Below are 14,680 nucleotides of genomic sequence, written 5' to 3' on the forward strand. Positions count from 1 at the left end.
GGAAGGGGGTGCCAGGAAGAGAATAACCAAAGAATTTATATGCATATATACATAACCCATGGACACCATGCGGTGAAGGCATAGGGGGGAGGCTGTGAGGTAGAGGGGAGGAGTCAATGGGAGGGAAAAAGGGGGATATCTGTAATACTTTCAATAAAAATAAATTTTAAAAAACAAACCCCAAAAAACTGTCAATAGATTTAAGTCTAGGTCTCAAAGTCACCCCTTTAGGAATTCTATATATAAACAGGTAAAGATAGACACACACATACAAACACACACACACTTCATATATATGTAACAAAAAGTATCCAAGAGTGAAAGGACTGGAGATTTACTATCTGAAAGCAAATGTAGCTGTGCATGTAATAATCAGATCTGGCCTTGAAAGTATAAGTTATCACTTGCTCCATCTTCTCATCTTTTCCACCTTTCAGATATCATTACGTCTTGTGTATATTAATCTATAATAATAAAAGCGTAATATGCTAATTATACTGGACCACCAAACGACCGGACGTTATTCCGGACGTCCTTCCAAATGAAGCCGCCGTGGTGGGGGCTGAGGCAGAGGCAGTTAGGGGTGATCAGGAAGGCAGGCAAGCAGTTAGGGGCAATCAGGCAGGCAGGCAAGTGGTTAGGGGTGATCAGGCAGGCAGGTGAGCATGTAGGGGTGATAAGGTAGGGATAAAGAGTGGTTAGGGGCGATCAGGCAGGCAGGCGAGCAGTTAGGAGCCAGTGGTCCTGGATTATGAGAGGGATATCTGACTGCCGGTTTAGCAGGGTTGGGCCTAAACCGGAAGTCAGACATCCCCCAAGGGGTCCCGGATTGCGACAGGTTTCAGGCTGGGCTGAAGGACCCCCTCCACCCCTGGCCCCGTACACAAATTTCGTGCACTGGGCCTCTAGTATCTGATAAACAAGAAAGCAATTTTTCCATGTTCACTTTAAAAATGTAAAGTTTATTACCGAAATAAACACTTATTTTCTCATAAAATTCTGAAGTAGATTTATAAGCACTATGAAAAGCTTAAGCTTTAGAAATTTCCTTTGAAAATGAAGGGGAGGGGAGGGGAGGGGAGTTATAGGGCTTTTAGATTCAAGAAAAGACTGGCAAGTGACAAAAATACAATTTTTGCAATTGCAGATTATCCCAATATATAAGTAGAAAGGGCTGAAGAGGTTCAGTGTGACTGTAATAGAGAGCTCTCTCAGCATTTAGATTTTCAAATGATGACATGTAGAAGGAAAAACAGGCTCAGGACCAAGGATACACCGTTAGTATGCAAAACATTATTAAACCTAAGGCCAAGATGAATCCTAACTCACCAAAAATGTTGAGAAAAATCAAACTGGTGGAGGTGAGTAACTTTTGAGGAAAAAAAGACCTGCTGACTGGGTCTGATGATCTATTACTTATGATGACAGAGAAAAAGAAAAATTTCTCTATTTTTATGGTGGTTCTGATAATAAGCTTTACACTGAGAAGGGTAGAACAATGGAGCAAATGAAAACAGATGGTAAAATATAATTTTCAAAATGGGGCTAAAGGTACATTTTGCAAAACTGTAAACTAGAGGAATAGATATAATCCTAAGTCTCCAAATTAATTATACTAAAAACATGGCTTGTGATTGTTCAGAAAAAGAAGTGTGACTGTGAAGAGCCAAGCAGAGTCACTAAACATAAATTAAGTCACACTTCACAAAAGTTATCTCAAAATGATCACACACCCAAATGTAAAATGCAAAAGTATAAAACTTACAGGAGAAAAATATATGACATTTAAATAAAATGCCAAAAACATGGAAAACATTGGTAAGTTGGACTCCATTAAAAGTTAAAACTTCTCTGTTACACACATTATTTTTAAAAAGTATAAGCCACAGGGTAAAAGAACATATTTGCAAAACTTATATCTGATAAAGTACTTGCATTCCAAATATACAAAGAACTATTAAAAATCAACAAGAAAATGAACAAACCAATTAAAAAATAGGCAAAAAAATGTCTGAAAATATGCCTCAAGAAAGATATACAGATGGCAAAAATGCATGTTAAAAGATGTTCAATATAATTTGTCATTATAGAAATACAAATTAAAACAACAATGTGTTATCAGTGCACACCTATTAGAATGGCTAAAATTCTAAAAACACACAATACTGGTGAGGGTTTACAGTTACACTAACTCATTTCTTTGCTGGTGAGAATACACAATGGTAAACCACTTTTTTTTTTTTAACGTTTTTATTGATTTCAGAGAGAGAGAAGGGAGAGGGAGAGAGATAGAAACATCAATGAGAGTAACACATCGATTGGCTGCCTCTTGCATGTCCCCTGACAGGGAACTGAACCAGGGACCTCTCAGTTTAAGGGTCAATGCTCAACCACTGACCCACACCAACTGGGCAGGTACTGCCACTTTTCAAGAGAGTTTAGTAGTTTCTTAAAAAACAAAACATAGTCTTACCATATGACCTAGCAATCATACTCCTAGGTATTTAACCCAATCAATGTGAAAACTTACGTCCATATAAAAATCTGCATGCAACTGTTTACAGCTTTATTCAACCACCAAAAACTGGTAGTAAACAAGATGTCCTTTCCTAGGTGAACTGATAAACTGTGATACATTCATACAATGGAATATTATTCAGCAATAAAAAGGAATGTGCTGTTAAGCCAAAGACATAGATGAATGTTAAATGCATATTACAAAGTGAAAGAAACTAGACCAAAAAGGCTTTAATTATGACAGTCTCAAAGAAAAGATGGTGAACAGGTCAGGAACTGTCAGGTGTCCAGGAGAAAGCGAAGTAAGCGAAGCAGTTGATTTTCTTAGAGCAGTGAAACTATTCTGTATGATACTATAATGGTGGATACATGACACCACATGTTTGTCAAAACCCATAGAACTTTATAGCATAGAGGGAATCCTAAGGAATGGAAATTTTTAAAAAATTATTTAGGAGGTTTGGGGAGCCCAGGATAGAATGTAAAATATGTCAAAAGAATCTAATTGTATTACAAATGTTATGAAAGAAGTTCCCTGAAACAGGTGGGGGGAAAAGGTTCTTATTCTTACCTAACTAACTTTGGATAGGTGAACTCTATAAAACGGTAAAAGAAAGTGTATGTAGCAAAACTGATTAAGTATATGGATGGTCAATGGGAGAAAAAGACAATCTGAAAAGACCACATACTGTATGACTCCAATTATATAACACTTTGTTGAAGTGAAGGTTATAGGGTAAGCAAGAGGAGGATGCTAGAATGATCAATGTGGTATGGATTACAGTTAGAGACATCAGTATATAGATATGGCTAGTTACACATAGAAATTTATAGATATGTGTACATACACAGATTAGTATACCAACATATGTTTTCTTGCCTTGTCTACTGAGAGGTCCTAGAAACAAGTTCATCCCAGTATTAATGAGAACACCCAGTTACCAGGTTTTGGTATCTAATACTATTCTCAATAAAAGAAACTAGGGTTTCTTGGAGAAACTGCTGATTTTAGAACTGGGACAGGAAATATGTAAGATAAGCCTGAAGCATCTTGTAGTGCCAGAAAGCAAGGATGTATGCAAACAAAAAATATAACTCATAATGATGGGGCTATGTCAAAGGGGCACAGAAGTTAACTCAGAGTTCCCAATGGCCAAAGCTGGAACAACTGGAGCAACAAAATAAAGTAGTACTGGATTATGACCAAGTATAATAAGTATCCAAAGAATCCTCATAAATATAAATGACTAAGTAAATAAATGGAGACAAAAAGACAAATCTCCTGTGTAGAATTCCAAATAATTGCTGTAGATACTGCCCCCCACTCCCTCAAGGCAATGGAACTTAATTCTCTGCCTTTTAAGTGTGGGCTGCATATAGTAACCTCCTTTCAAAGAGGACAGCATAGAAAGGGGGGGGAGGGAATAGTAACTTCATAGTGGATAACCTGACAAACATACTATCTACGCCAGGTGATAAAGTTTAACATCAACAGTCAAAAGTAATATGGACAGTACGCATCCTAGATATAATGTAGTGACAATGGCACTTTACCTCTGTGATCTTCCTCCCCCAAACCCACAAGCCCAGTTCTAATCATGAGAGCAACATCAGACAAATCCCAATTGAGGGACATTCTACAAAATACCTGACCAGTATTCCTCAAAACTGTCAAGGTCATCAAAAACAAGGAAAGTCTGAAAAACTGTCACAGCCAAGAGCAGCCTAAGGAGACATGATGACTAAATGTAATGTGGAATCCTGGATGGGATCCTAGAACAGAAAAGGGACAATAGGTAAAAACTAAGGAAATCTGAATGAAGTATGGACTGTTAATAATAAAGTATCAAATATCAATTTATTGTGACAAATATATCATAATAAGATATTAATAGGAAAATGGTTGTGGGAACTCTTCATAATTTTTCTATAAGTCTAAAATAAATAAAAAGTTCATTTAAAAATAATAAATTAGATCAGACTAACCTCAATATTAAACAGTCTAACTTGACAGAACTCTAGCCAAATAGTTTTCATCAAATCCTTATAGACCAAAATGAGAAGCATGGGACAGACATAAGAAAAAATAGTTGTGTTTGATGAAGCAATAATAAAAAAATATTGATTAAAGGACTGAAGGCAAGGATGATTTCTGTAAGTATCACAGGGACTAGGTATTCTGGATATAATCTTTTCATGATTATTATCAAGGACTTGGATGCTAACAGAATATACACTAATAAGTCTGCTAATTAGAGGAAACTGAAAAGGATTCCGAATAACAAATCAAGATTTAAAAGGATTTTGACAAGTTATAGAGACAGAATAAACCTTATTAAAGAGTGAAATTAAAGAGAGAAAAAAGTAATACCCTATGTGCCAAAAGACAAAGTATAAAAATGTAAAGAATTTAAAACAGTAGCATTCACTTTAAGTGTGTGTGTGTGTGTGTGTGTGTGTGTGTGTGTGTATATATATATATATATATATATATATATGGTTTTAGTGACCTCGATGAGTTTTGAGAAAGATATGGCTACCCCAAAAGACAATGTCATATTAAGTCATACTAAGTATAAATTATTAGGATGAAGGAGAGAGAGTACCAATGGCAGCTCATATTTAGGGTACACATCAAGTTCTGAGAATTACACATTAATGAGACCACCAACAAAATCTACTCAAAAATTAGGTATCATGATTGTAGATTTAAAAGCATGCCACACCAGGAAGGCTTTTAGTCTACAAAAGAAAAGATGACTAAGTGTTGACATAATGGCAATTTTTAAATATCTCAATCGATATGGTGCAAAAAGAGGGACTTACACTCTTGTTCAGTATGGCTTTAGAGGTAACACTAGATCCAAAAGATGTAAACTCTAAGAATATAGTTTTCACAATGACTATTTTCTAATAGAGGGCTAAGAATGGACTGAACTACACAGTTACCATTCTCTAGAAATATTCAAGCAAAGGCCAATGTATTTATTAATGTTTTAGAAGGGAGCAAAAATTGAGTTAAAAAAAAATGAGTATTCAGTTGGTCTTTCCAATCCCAAGATTATGATTAAAGAAAAGTACAAGTAATATGTAAGCCTGAAGTTCCTGTGATATTCAAAGGCCATCTACTTGAATTATGTTGGTCTAGTAATTAGAGTTACCTTATTCTAGGAGGCTAAGATCTTAAAATGAAACCAGCATTTTAAATTTTGAGTCATGCCCACCCCCAATCCCAAAAAGATTTCTTGGTTTAGCTGCATTTTAGTAGGTCTAAAATCAGTAAAAAATAAATAAATAAATTATATATATATATTTTTGCCCATCTGACAAAAAATAGGTATAATTTTTATTAATTCACACCTGATGGCTATTGCTGTGTTGGCTGTTGTAATTTTTAAATTTGACCATCTAAGGGAAAAGAAGTCAGTGCCCCTTACTATAGTCAGGTAGTGCATGTTTTAAAAGTTCTTGCAGCACACTGGTGTGCCTCTTGTGGCATACCAGGGTGCCACAGCACACCAGTTGAAAATCACTGAAATACTATATCAAAACTCAAAGACTTCACTATAAACTAATGAGCTATATCTACTGACATTTACTTTTTAATCTCTGAGCTCTAGCTCCTCTCTTCAAAGCTGCTATAGGTTAGATTAAGTTAAACCAAGGGGCTGAATATTCTATAATAATAAAAGCATAACATGCTAATTAGACCAGACATCCTTCCAATGACCTTCTGGACAAAGCCGGGACTGTGAAGGAAGCCCAGGTCCTGGGTGCTGGAGAGAAGCCTGGGTCCTGGGTGCCAGGGGGAAGCCAGTGCTGGCAGCCGGGGGAGGGAAGGCCTACTCTTGCATGAATTTTGTGCATTGGGCCTCTAGTATAATATAAAAAGCTAAAAGTTCCTTTTGAACCATCAAATTTGAAAATGTACATAAATTAGCATGTGTGTGTAAAATGTTAGTTCCTTCAACTTTTTCAAAGGAGGAAATGAATAATTTGTGTAATTATACATAAAATAACTCCCATCAAAGAAGCATTCTAAATAACAGAGAACAAAGTAAAGATTATGGCTGCAAAATTCCTTGATCATATATTTCTCTGCTTGCTTCATGAGTTGTATGAAAGTCTGGCTATCTACAATCCATCTGCTATTGTAGAAACTCCTCTTGGTTGCACAATCCATATTATCCCAGTGGATATATCAGGTGAAGACCAAGAAATAAAGCAGCACAGAGATGGGCAGACATTTGTTAACAGAAACAACATTGGGCACATTTAAACAGGAAATGGAGTGCACTTTCTTTTAAAATAAATTTTAAATCTCTGCTAAGGTGAAAGTTTCATTTTCCTACTTTAGCATAATGTGTGAGTTTGGCAAAAATGCTCTTCAGGAAAAAAAAGGAGTTAATTCCTTTTTTATTAATCCCCACCTGAGGGTATGATTTTATTGATATTTTAGAAAGGGAGAAGAAAGGGAAGGAGGGCAAGGAAAGGTGGTAGGGAGAAAGAAAGAGAGAAGAACATTGTTTGCCTCCCATATGTGCCCTGACCAAGAATTGAACCCATAACCTTTCAGTGCATGGGACAACGCTCCAACCAACTGAGCCACCTGGCCAGGGCAAGGAGTTAATTCTTTATTTAAACTAGATGAAATTTTATTAAGTTAGGTTCAACAGGGCATATTATAAAAAGAAGAGAAATTAAAGATCTCATTTCAATTCCTGCTTTTGCCTCACATCACTGGCAATGTGATACAGAAAATACAAGTAATCTTTCTGAGCCTCCACTTTCTGATCTGTAAAACAGAATAAAGAGCCTACCTTTTTCATAGGATCATTGTGAAGGTTAAATGAAACCATGCATATTAAAGGACATTTAAAATTGTTAAAAACTATACAATGTAATTTGATATTAATATATTACATCCAATATTTTTAAAAGTTGAGAACATTAGAAAATACAATTTCATTATAGCAAAAAAAAACAAAACCCCAACATAGTGTTATTAATATAATGGAAAGAAAAGTAATATGCCAAAGGCAAAACAAAACAAAACACTAAGATTCTCAACTTTTAAATGTTCTTATTATTTTAAATAATGAGTGTCTATTCTTTATTTCTCTAAGGTATGGAGAACACTGCAGCTAATCTGTGGATATCCACAAAGGAAGGGGGTACTAAAAATAAACTTCTTATGAAAATTTAAAAAACAGATAACATTGCTATAAACTATCAGAAAAGCAATGGAGCAATGTTAAGAAGGGAGGCATGTAGGAACAACCAGCCTGAAGAGAAGTTTGGAGATTAGCAGGGAAGCCTTTCAGTAAATATCAAAGTATCAGAAGTGTTCAGAAGCAATGGGCTATTTATACTCCCTTTTCAGAGACTTCATAATTTGCTATCATATTGCAAAATACTTAGACTCTGCAATCAATCAACAGGAAAAGCTGCGATAAACAATGGAAGCAGCTTATTTAATTCTCTAATTTAATACCTTGGGAAAGATTAGAGTGAAAGCTGGGCACTTTCCAAAATAATCTCAAGTACTAAAGACAACAACTGTGCCCTTCTTTGTGATATATACAATTTTTGTACTCTGAACATTGTTATGCATATTAGTGATTTAGCCATCTACTTCCAACAGGATACCAGCCAGTCTGAGTTTAACTGGAGTCTTTATTGCCGAACTCATACAATAACAACTAAGTTGGATAAAATAAGACTGAGCAATAAGCTGCTTGAGAAACAATACTAATCTTAGAGACAGAAGACTTGAAAGTTCTAGCACTAATTTTGTATTCTATTTTCAAGAAAATAATTTGACTACCCTATTTCAGCATCTCCATCTGTCAAGTAAGTTAGATATTAAATATAAGCCAGATTGCCACCTATCAGGATGTTGTAAAAGGAATACCTCTGTTAAAGAGATGTTGGGGGGGGGGGGGGGGGGGGGGAGAATTAGTTTCTCTGTAATGATATGATTGTAAAGCCCTATAAATACATCTTTCCCCCAAATAAAATAAAAATGAAGGGCCTCAACCATCTCAGATAAAATGTAATTAAATGATCCTTGTTTGGGATATCTTGAGATGAATTATATCAAAACAATTTTAAGTACTTAATTTTCTTTGGTCTAATGATTCTTTTTTCTCTTTTCTCGCTCTCTCTCTCTCTAGAAAATTTACCTTTATCCTTATCCAATGGTTCCTGGGAAAGAATAGTGCACAGTACCGGGTTTTTCCACACCCCAGTCTCTTGAGCTAGAGTAGCTAAAAAATGCAATTCACAGCTGCCATTCTCCATCAGCTTTTCATGAGCTACCTATAAATATTAAATAAACATCCAAAGAATTACAACAGATTTTTAAAAGCAAGCTTATCAGGCTTTAAATATAATACTAAACTTTTGAAAAATAAGACTTTTATCTTCAAATTCTCATGCCACATTACAAAGTGCTAAATTCCTTTACTTTTGACTTTTAAAGTCAAATCTCAAGGATAAGCATTATATTATTATAAATTTTAAATAAAAACAATGTATTTTTATAAATAAGTCCATATTAATTTTTCTCCAAAATCTAAACCAGAAAGAGCAAGGTTATTTCTCAAGGAAGTTATCAAAATACCCATAGCGTAAAAGACCTTACACATTTACATCCCGTGTTAGTAAAAAAATTTTCAAAAACTTCTACCATTAATAAATGACAGACCTGCATCAAGGCCTAAGTGACAACTTACACATATTCCAATAAGAGACATATGAAAGCAAACCAACTAAATAAATGCATGATTTTTCATTTATTTACTACATAGCCTTGGCAAAATCCTATTAAAGCTGACACGAACCTTACTTATTAGTTTTTCCAAACGTTCATGCAGTTGGCATATTCTATAGACCACCAAAGATCAATAATTTTTATTCAATTCAAAACTGTTTACTGAGAATTTCTATGGAGAAAGTACTAGGGAAGAGAACAACTAGTCCCGGTGTTTATGGGGCTTATCTTCTAGTTGGGTAAAAAAATATTTAAACAGTTGACACACAGGTAAAATGAAACAAATGCTGTTAAGTAGATATAAAATAACCCCAAGGAAACTCTAAAATAAGAGAAAAGTGTCATGGAAACTTAAAACTGCATGCTATGTTTATACAAAACAGCTATTCCTCAACACCATAAAACTTTCCCACTGCAACAATTTCAAGTGCTTTTAAAAATTTTCTTTGAGCAACTGCTGAAAATACTATAGAGGGATTTAAAGTTACTTTCTTCGCATTAACTCACATAAAAAAGTATCAATTAGTACTATTGTTTTAAAAAGGAAAGTTCAGAAGTTTATCTTATGCTGACAAAATTAAGTAGCGTGAGGGATTCAGTAGTGTATTTGTATATAAACAACTTATTTAATTCTGTGTAGAGTGTATCTGAATGCCAAACAATGAAAAGTTCTGAATTATTTACCTAAAAATAAACACATTAGGAAAAAAATCCTAAGACACAAGGAATGATATGCTGAAGCAGAAATTGCATGATCAAAAGTTAGTTGCAATGTGACAAACAGGACAAGACACTTTCATTTCAACAAACACTTTTTAAGTATCTATTATGTATAAGACATAATAGAATCCAAAGGTATTAAGATATGAATCCTACCTTCAAGAATTCTGCACTTGATAGAGTTTAATGTTTAATATTAAATAGGAAAATTGATTTCTCTAACTATATTTCACATGCTTCTAAAATTTAAGATTAATCCTCTTTAATACATCTCCTACAGAAAAACATAAGGCCAAAGGATATTTTAAGAACTGTGGCTAGAGAAAAAGACAACTATATTTTTGAAAACTAGCTAGCAGGAACATCTCTTTTATCCAATTGATCAAAATTTACTTGAAGCTATAATATATCCAGCACAATCCAGTGCCTGAAACAAAGTTTAATGTTCTTGAAAATGCTCCAAAATAACTAAGTGTAAAATTGTGTAGTACTCATCTAAGTAGAATAAAAACCACTAAATAAAAGAAATAAAAAGCATGTATTTTCAGCTCTAGGGGAAAAAAAAAGCATGTGCTTTGGAATGAAAAATCTGGGTTCAAATAACTACTCTGTGATATTAGCTGCATAAGTATGAGAAAATAAATATTTTAGAGTATGAGCCTCAGTTTTCTCACCTTTAAAATGGGAAAAACATACCTACCCCCACAAAGTTTTCATAAGACTTAAGTGAGAGACAAAAAAAAGTGAGATATGTTACATTCTTATTAAGTATATTGCAGATTTTCAATATTAGTTAAACTGTTCCTTAATACAAATGAGGACATTTTCTTTTGTGTTCCCTTACTACTCTGACAAAGTCCTTTAGTTACCTGATCCTAAAGAACAGTGTATTATTCAACCAAACTATTAAATGTGTAAATTCACTTAGGAAACATTTATTGAGCATCTACTATATGCAAAACACTAGTGTTAATAACAATAACAAGAGCAATTAAAATTTGTCGTTAGGTGTTTTAAAGTTTAACCCAATAATTTATTAAGAACAAAGAAAACTAACTTAAAATGTACCTATACTAAACCTAACAGGTAAATATTCTCACCTGCACCAGTGTCTGAAATTGTTCCCATTGTTTATCTGATAACTCAACAGGCAGACACAGTAGAAGTTCAACACAGCTTCTAAAAAACAAAAAAAATTGGTAAAGATATATATAATTATTAAAATTTGAAGTAAAATAAAATGAATTCTAACATTATCAGTAGACATCCCATAACTAATCCATTTAAATTTAAATGATCCTAAGAGCTAAAATATAAAAGTAAAACAAAAAAAAGCTAAACCTAATTTTAATTTACTCAAAGGTCTACTCACAATGCCAAGCGTTCCAGAACCAATGCTACATTTTCACATTCAGAGGTAAGATAAGGTCGGGCTTTAACATAACTTTGGATGGCCACTGTGTATACCTCCAGCAAAGGTAAGGGATCTTCTGAAGTTTTCCATTTCTCTGCATATTCAAGGAGTGTCTGTTTTGGAAGGAATAATAAAAAGTATTCAATGTAAATCAAACTACACACTGACTAATCAACTATTTTTCTTTCCTCCCTGAGAAGTTTTAAAAATAATTTTTTATTTATATAAAAAAAATTAGTTTATACTGGTTAAAATATTCAAAGTTATAAAACCATAGTCTTACTTCCAGTTCTCTTTAGGGGGGGAAAAAGAGTGTTAATTCATCCAACAATACATCATTTCATAAAGGCTGGTGTTAAATAGTGTAAGCATTATCTCTTTTCTACCCTAGTCAAAATGCCAGCTTTCACTCAAAATTTCTAAGATTTAAGTTATTTTAAATAGAAGACATCTGGGCAAGTAATACTAGACCAGACATGCAGTGAAGAATTTTAAGAGTATTTGTTTTCTATTTTTTTGTATAAGGAGTATAAAATTCAACACATAATAAATGAATCACATATAGTCACAAAAAACATGTAATTTTTCAGTTAATAAAAAAATTATAGCACATACCATTACTGTCTTTTATGGCAAGTTTTAACATTTAAAAAATCATCTAAACACCTTCAACAAATGTAATCAATATTAAAGACTAATTACAAGGTCAAGTGATTTTTGTAATAAAGTACTTATTTATTAAATTAAAAGCAACCCTCATTCCTTAATGAAGTACATATTTCAAATTCACCTTGTCAGAATTATCAAAAAGATAAACAGCACTTTCATGCTGTTTATCTACAGAATAAAGAGATGGAAGAAACTGCTACAGTAGTTAAATACCCACATGTTAAGATAACTACTAAAATCACGAATTACTAAAAACTATCTAAAAGATTCTAGAATTATGCTAAATGAAGTAGGGCTCTAATTAAATGTGTTTTTTCAAATATAAGACTGCCACAATTGGTCCTCTTCACACTTCATGGTTTAAGACTCATCTCATCACATGTGAAAATTCAGATGTCATTTCCCAGAAAGGATGTTATCTTGAAGGAAACTCCACAAGGACTTGTGTCCTCTGGCATACAGAAGCAACTTAAAAAACCCCCAAAAAACAACTGTAGGTAGCTAGGAAGGAAGAAGAGACAGCAGGAAGGAAGGAAAGAGGAAATGAACATTCAAAAGAAAACACATACTGCCTTATCCTGTCTCTATTAACCTCTAAGTAGCAGAAGTAGTAAGTGATCACAGAGAATAAGGAAGAAAGGAAGAACAGAAAAGGTAATCTGGCAAATGAAAGGGCAACACAATAGCCCTAGCCGGTTTGGCTCAGTGGATAGTGTTGGCCTGCAGACCAACGAGTCCTGGTTTCAATTCCAGTCAAGGGCAAGTACTTTGGTTGCAGGCTCCTCTCTGGCCCGGGCCCTGGCCTGGCCTCATGCAGGAGGCAACAAATCAATGTGTTTATCATTCATCGATATTTTCTCTGTTTTTCCCCTCTCTCTTCCACTCTCTAAAAATCAATGGAAAAATATCCTTGAGTGAGGATTCAAAAAAATAATAAATTTTTAAAAAGGGGGCAATATAATAAAAACTCACTTTCTGCATAATCATATATTCACAGATCCCAACCCCTCCAAGTTGGACAAAAGTGCAGGTAACCTGAAGACCCAGTTCTTACAATTGGCATCTGAAGTTAGGGCCACCTTGTGGTACTAAGCCCTTTAACCTGTGGAGTCTGACACTAACTCCAGCTAGTGTCAGAATTGGATTGAATTGTAGGACACCTACTATTTGGTGTCAGAAGTCAAAACAATCTCTCAACAGGACTTACAAAATCTAAACAAAACTTGCCAAATGAATGGAAAAATCTGCATTCTGGGATTCTTCTGTGATTGTCCCTCTACTTCTAGGAATAAAACTGAGTATGATGTTCTACATCTAAAAAATGTTACATGAGCCCTAGCCAGTTTTGCTCAGTGGTAGTGTCAGCCATGGACCAAAGGGCCTCGGGTTCAATTCCCAGTCAAGGGCAAGCACCTCAGTTGCAATTTGATCCCAGGTCTGGGTTGGAGCATGCAGGAGGCAATGAATTGATGTGTCTCTCTCACATCGATGTTTTTTCTCTCTCTCTGTCTCTCCCCCTCCCTTCCACTCTCTCTCGCTCTAGAAAAATAAAATAAAAATGGAAAAGTACCCTCCGGGTTAGGATTAACAACAACAAAAAAGCAAATATCTGTCTAACTGCATAAAGCTATGAGAATTGATATTCATAACCAGCAAGTATACTGATAGTAGCTTACCTAGTTTTTCAAGACAGTAAGATCAGAACCACTGTGAAAATGGAAGCACCCCAAACATGAATGGTTAATAAATTATGCTTTCCTCAATTAAGAGTTACTTATTGCCCTAGCCAGTGTAGTTCAGTCGGTTGGACTGTTGTCCTGTACACCAAAGGGGGGAAGGTTCGATCCCCAGTTGGGGTGCATGCAAGAGGCGACCGACCCATCAGTGTTTCTCTCTCACATCGATGTTTCAAAACAGTAAGAGAGTTACAGTGGGGCCTTGACTTACGAGTTTAATTCGTTTCGAGACCGAGCTTGTTAAGGAGCTCGTTAACTCAAATTACTCTATCAATTCAATGCAAAAAATCGGCCGAGAGACAGCTGGTATCTCAAAAAACTCGTTAGTCGGGACACTCATAAGTCAAGGCCCCACTGTACTTATTTGTACCTACTGCCTTAATCTATATAAGGGCTTTCTGGTGGGAATCCCACGATACTCAGACTCATTCCTTATAAAGATCATCAGAATTATAAAGATCATTTAATTCTGTTTTAGAGAGGAGTAATTAAAAGGTCCAGTGACCTGCACTATATTAATATAATTGGTAATTAGCAAAGCCAGGCAGTCTCACTCTCTGTGAAACATTCTGTCCACTGGCCAACAGATACTGACGGTGGTAATGTAACAGAACTATAAATATGCAGAATTACTTTACAATTACAAAGTGCCTTTTACCTATATTATTTCAATTATTCCTCATAACTCCATGAGGTTAAATACTTTTTATCCTATTTGCCAGCCACAATAGAATTAAGTAACTTGACTTCTTTATCTGTTAAGATTATTTTAGCTAAAAGAAAATGCAACTCAAAACATTGTAACAATAAGAAAGGTTTATCATATGACCAACCTATGTCTTCACTCTT

At 34.7% G+C, this 14,680-nt stretch overlaps 1 protein-coding gene across 2 annotated transcripts in view; it reads right to left on the reverse strand.

Annotated features, from left to right (window-relative positions):
- ZNF292 (zinc finger protein 292) overlaps positions 1–14,680 on the reverse strand; it is a 90,015-nt gene that overhangs the window by 38,138 nt on the left and 37,197 nt on the right. The window contains exons 4-6 of one of the 2 annotated variants that reach the window (XM_070418134.1): positions 11,385–11,539; positions 11,113–11,191; positions 8,703–8,838 (exon numbers count right to left, since the gene is read on the reverse strand). In XM_070418134.1, the coding sequence (XP_070274235.1) occupies positions 8,703–8,838; positions 11,113–11,191; positions 11,385–11,539 (370 nt within the window). Of the gene's footprint in view, positions 1–8,702; positions 8,839–11,112; positions 11,192–11,384; positions 11,540–14,680 lie in introns of those variants that run through there. The other variant, XM_070418135.1, reaches the window with a different exon arrangement.

This window comes from Myotis yumanensis, unplaced genomic scaffold, assembly GCF_028538775.1.
Source record: "Myotis yumanensis isolate MYYU_CA2020_CCGP unplaced genomic scaffold, mMyoYum1.0.hap1 SCAF_6, whole genome shotgun sequence".
Classification (NCBI taxonomy): Eukaryota; Metazoa; Chordata; class Mammalia; order Chiroptera; family Vespertilionidae; genus Myotis; species Myotis yumanensis.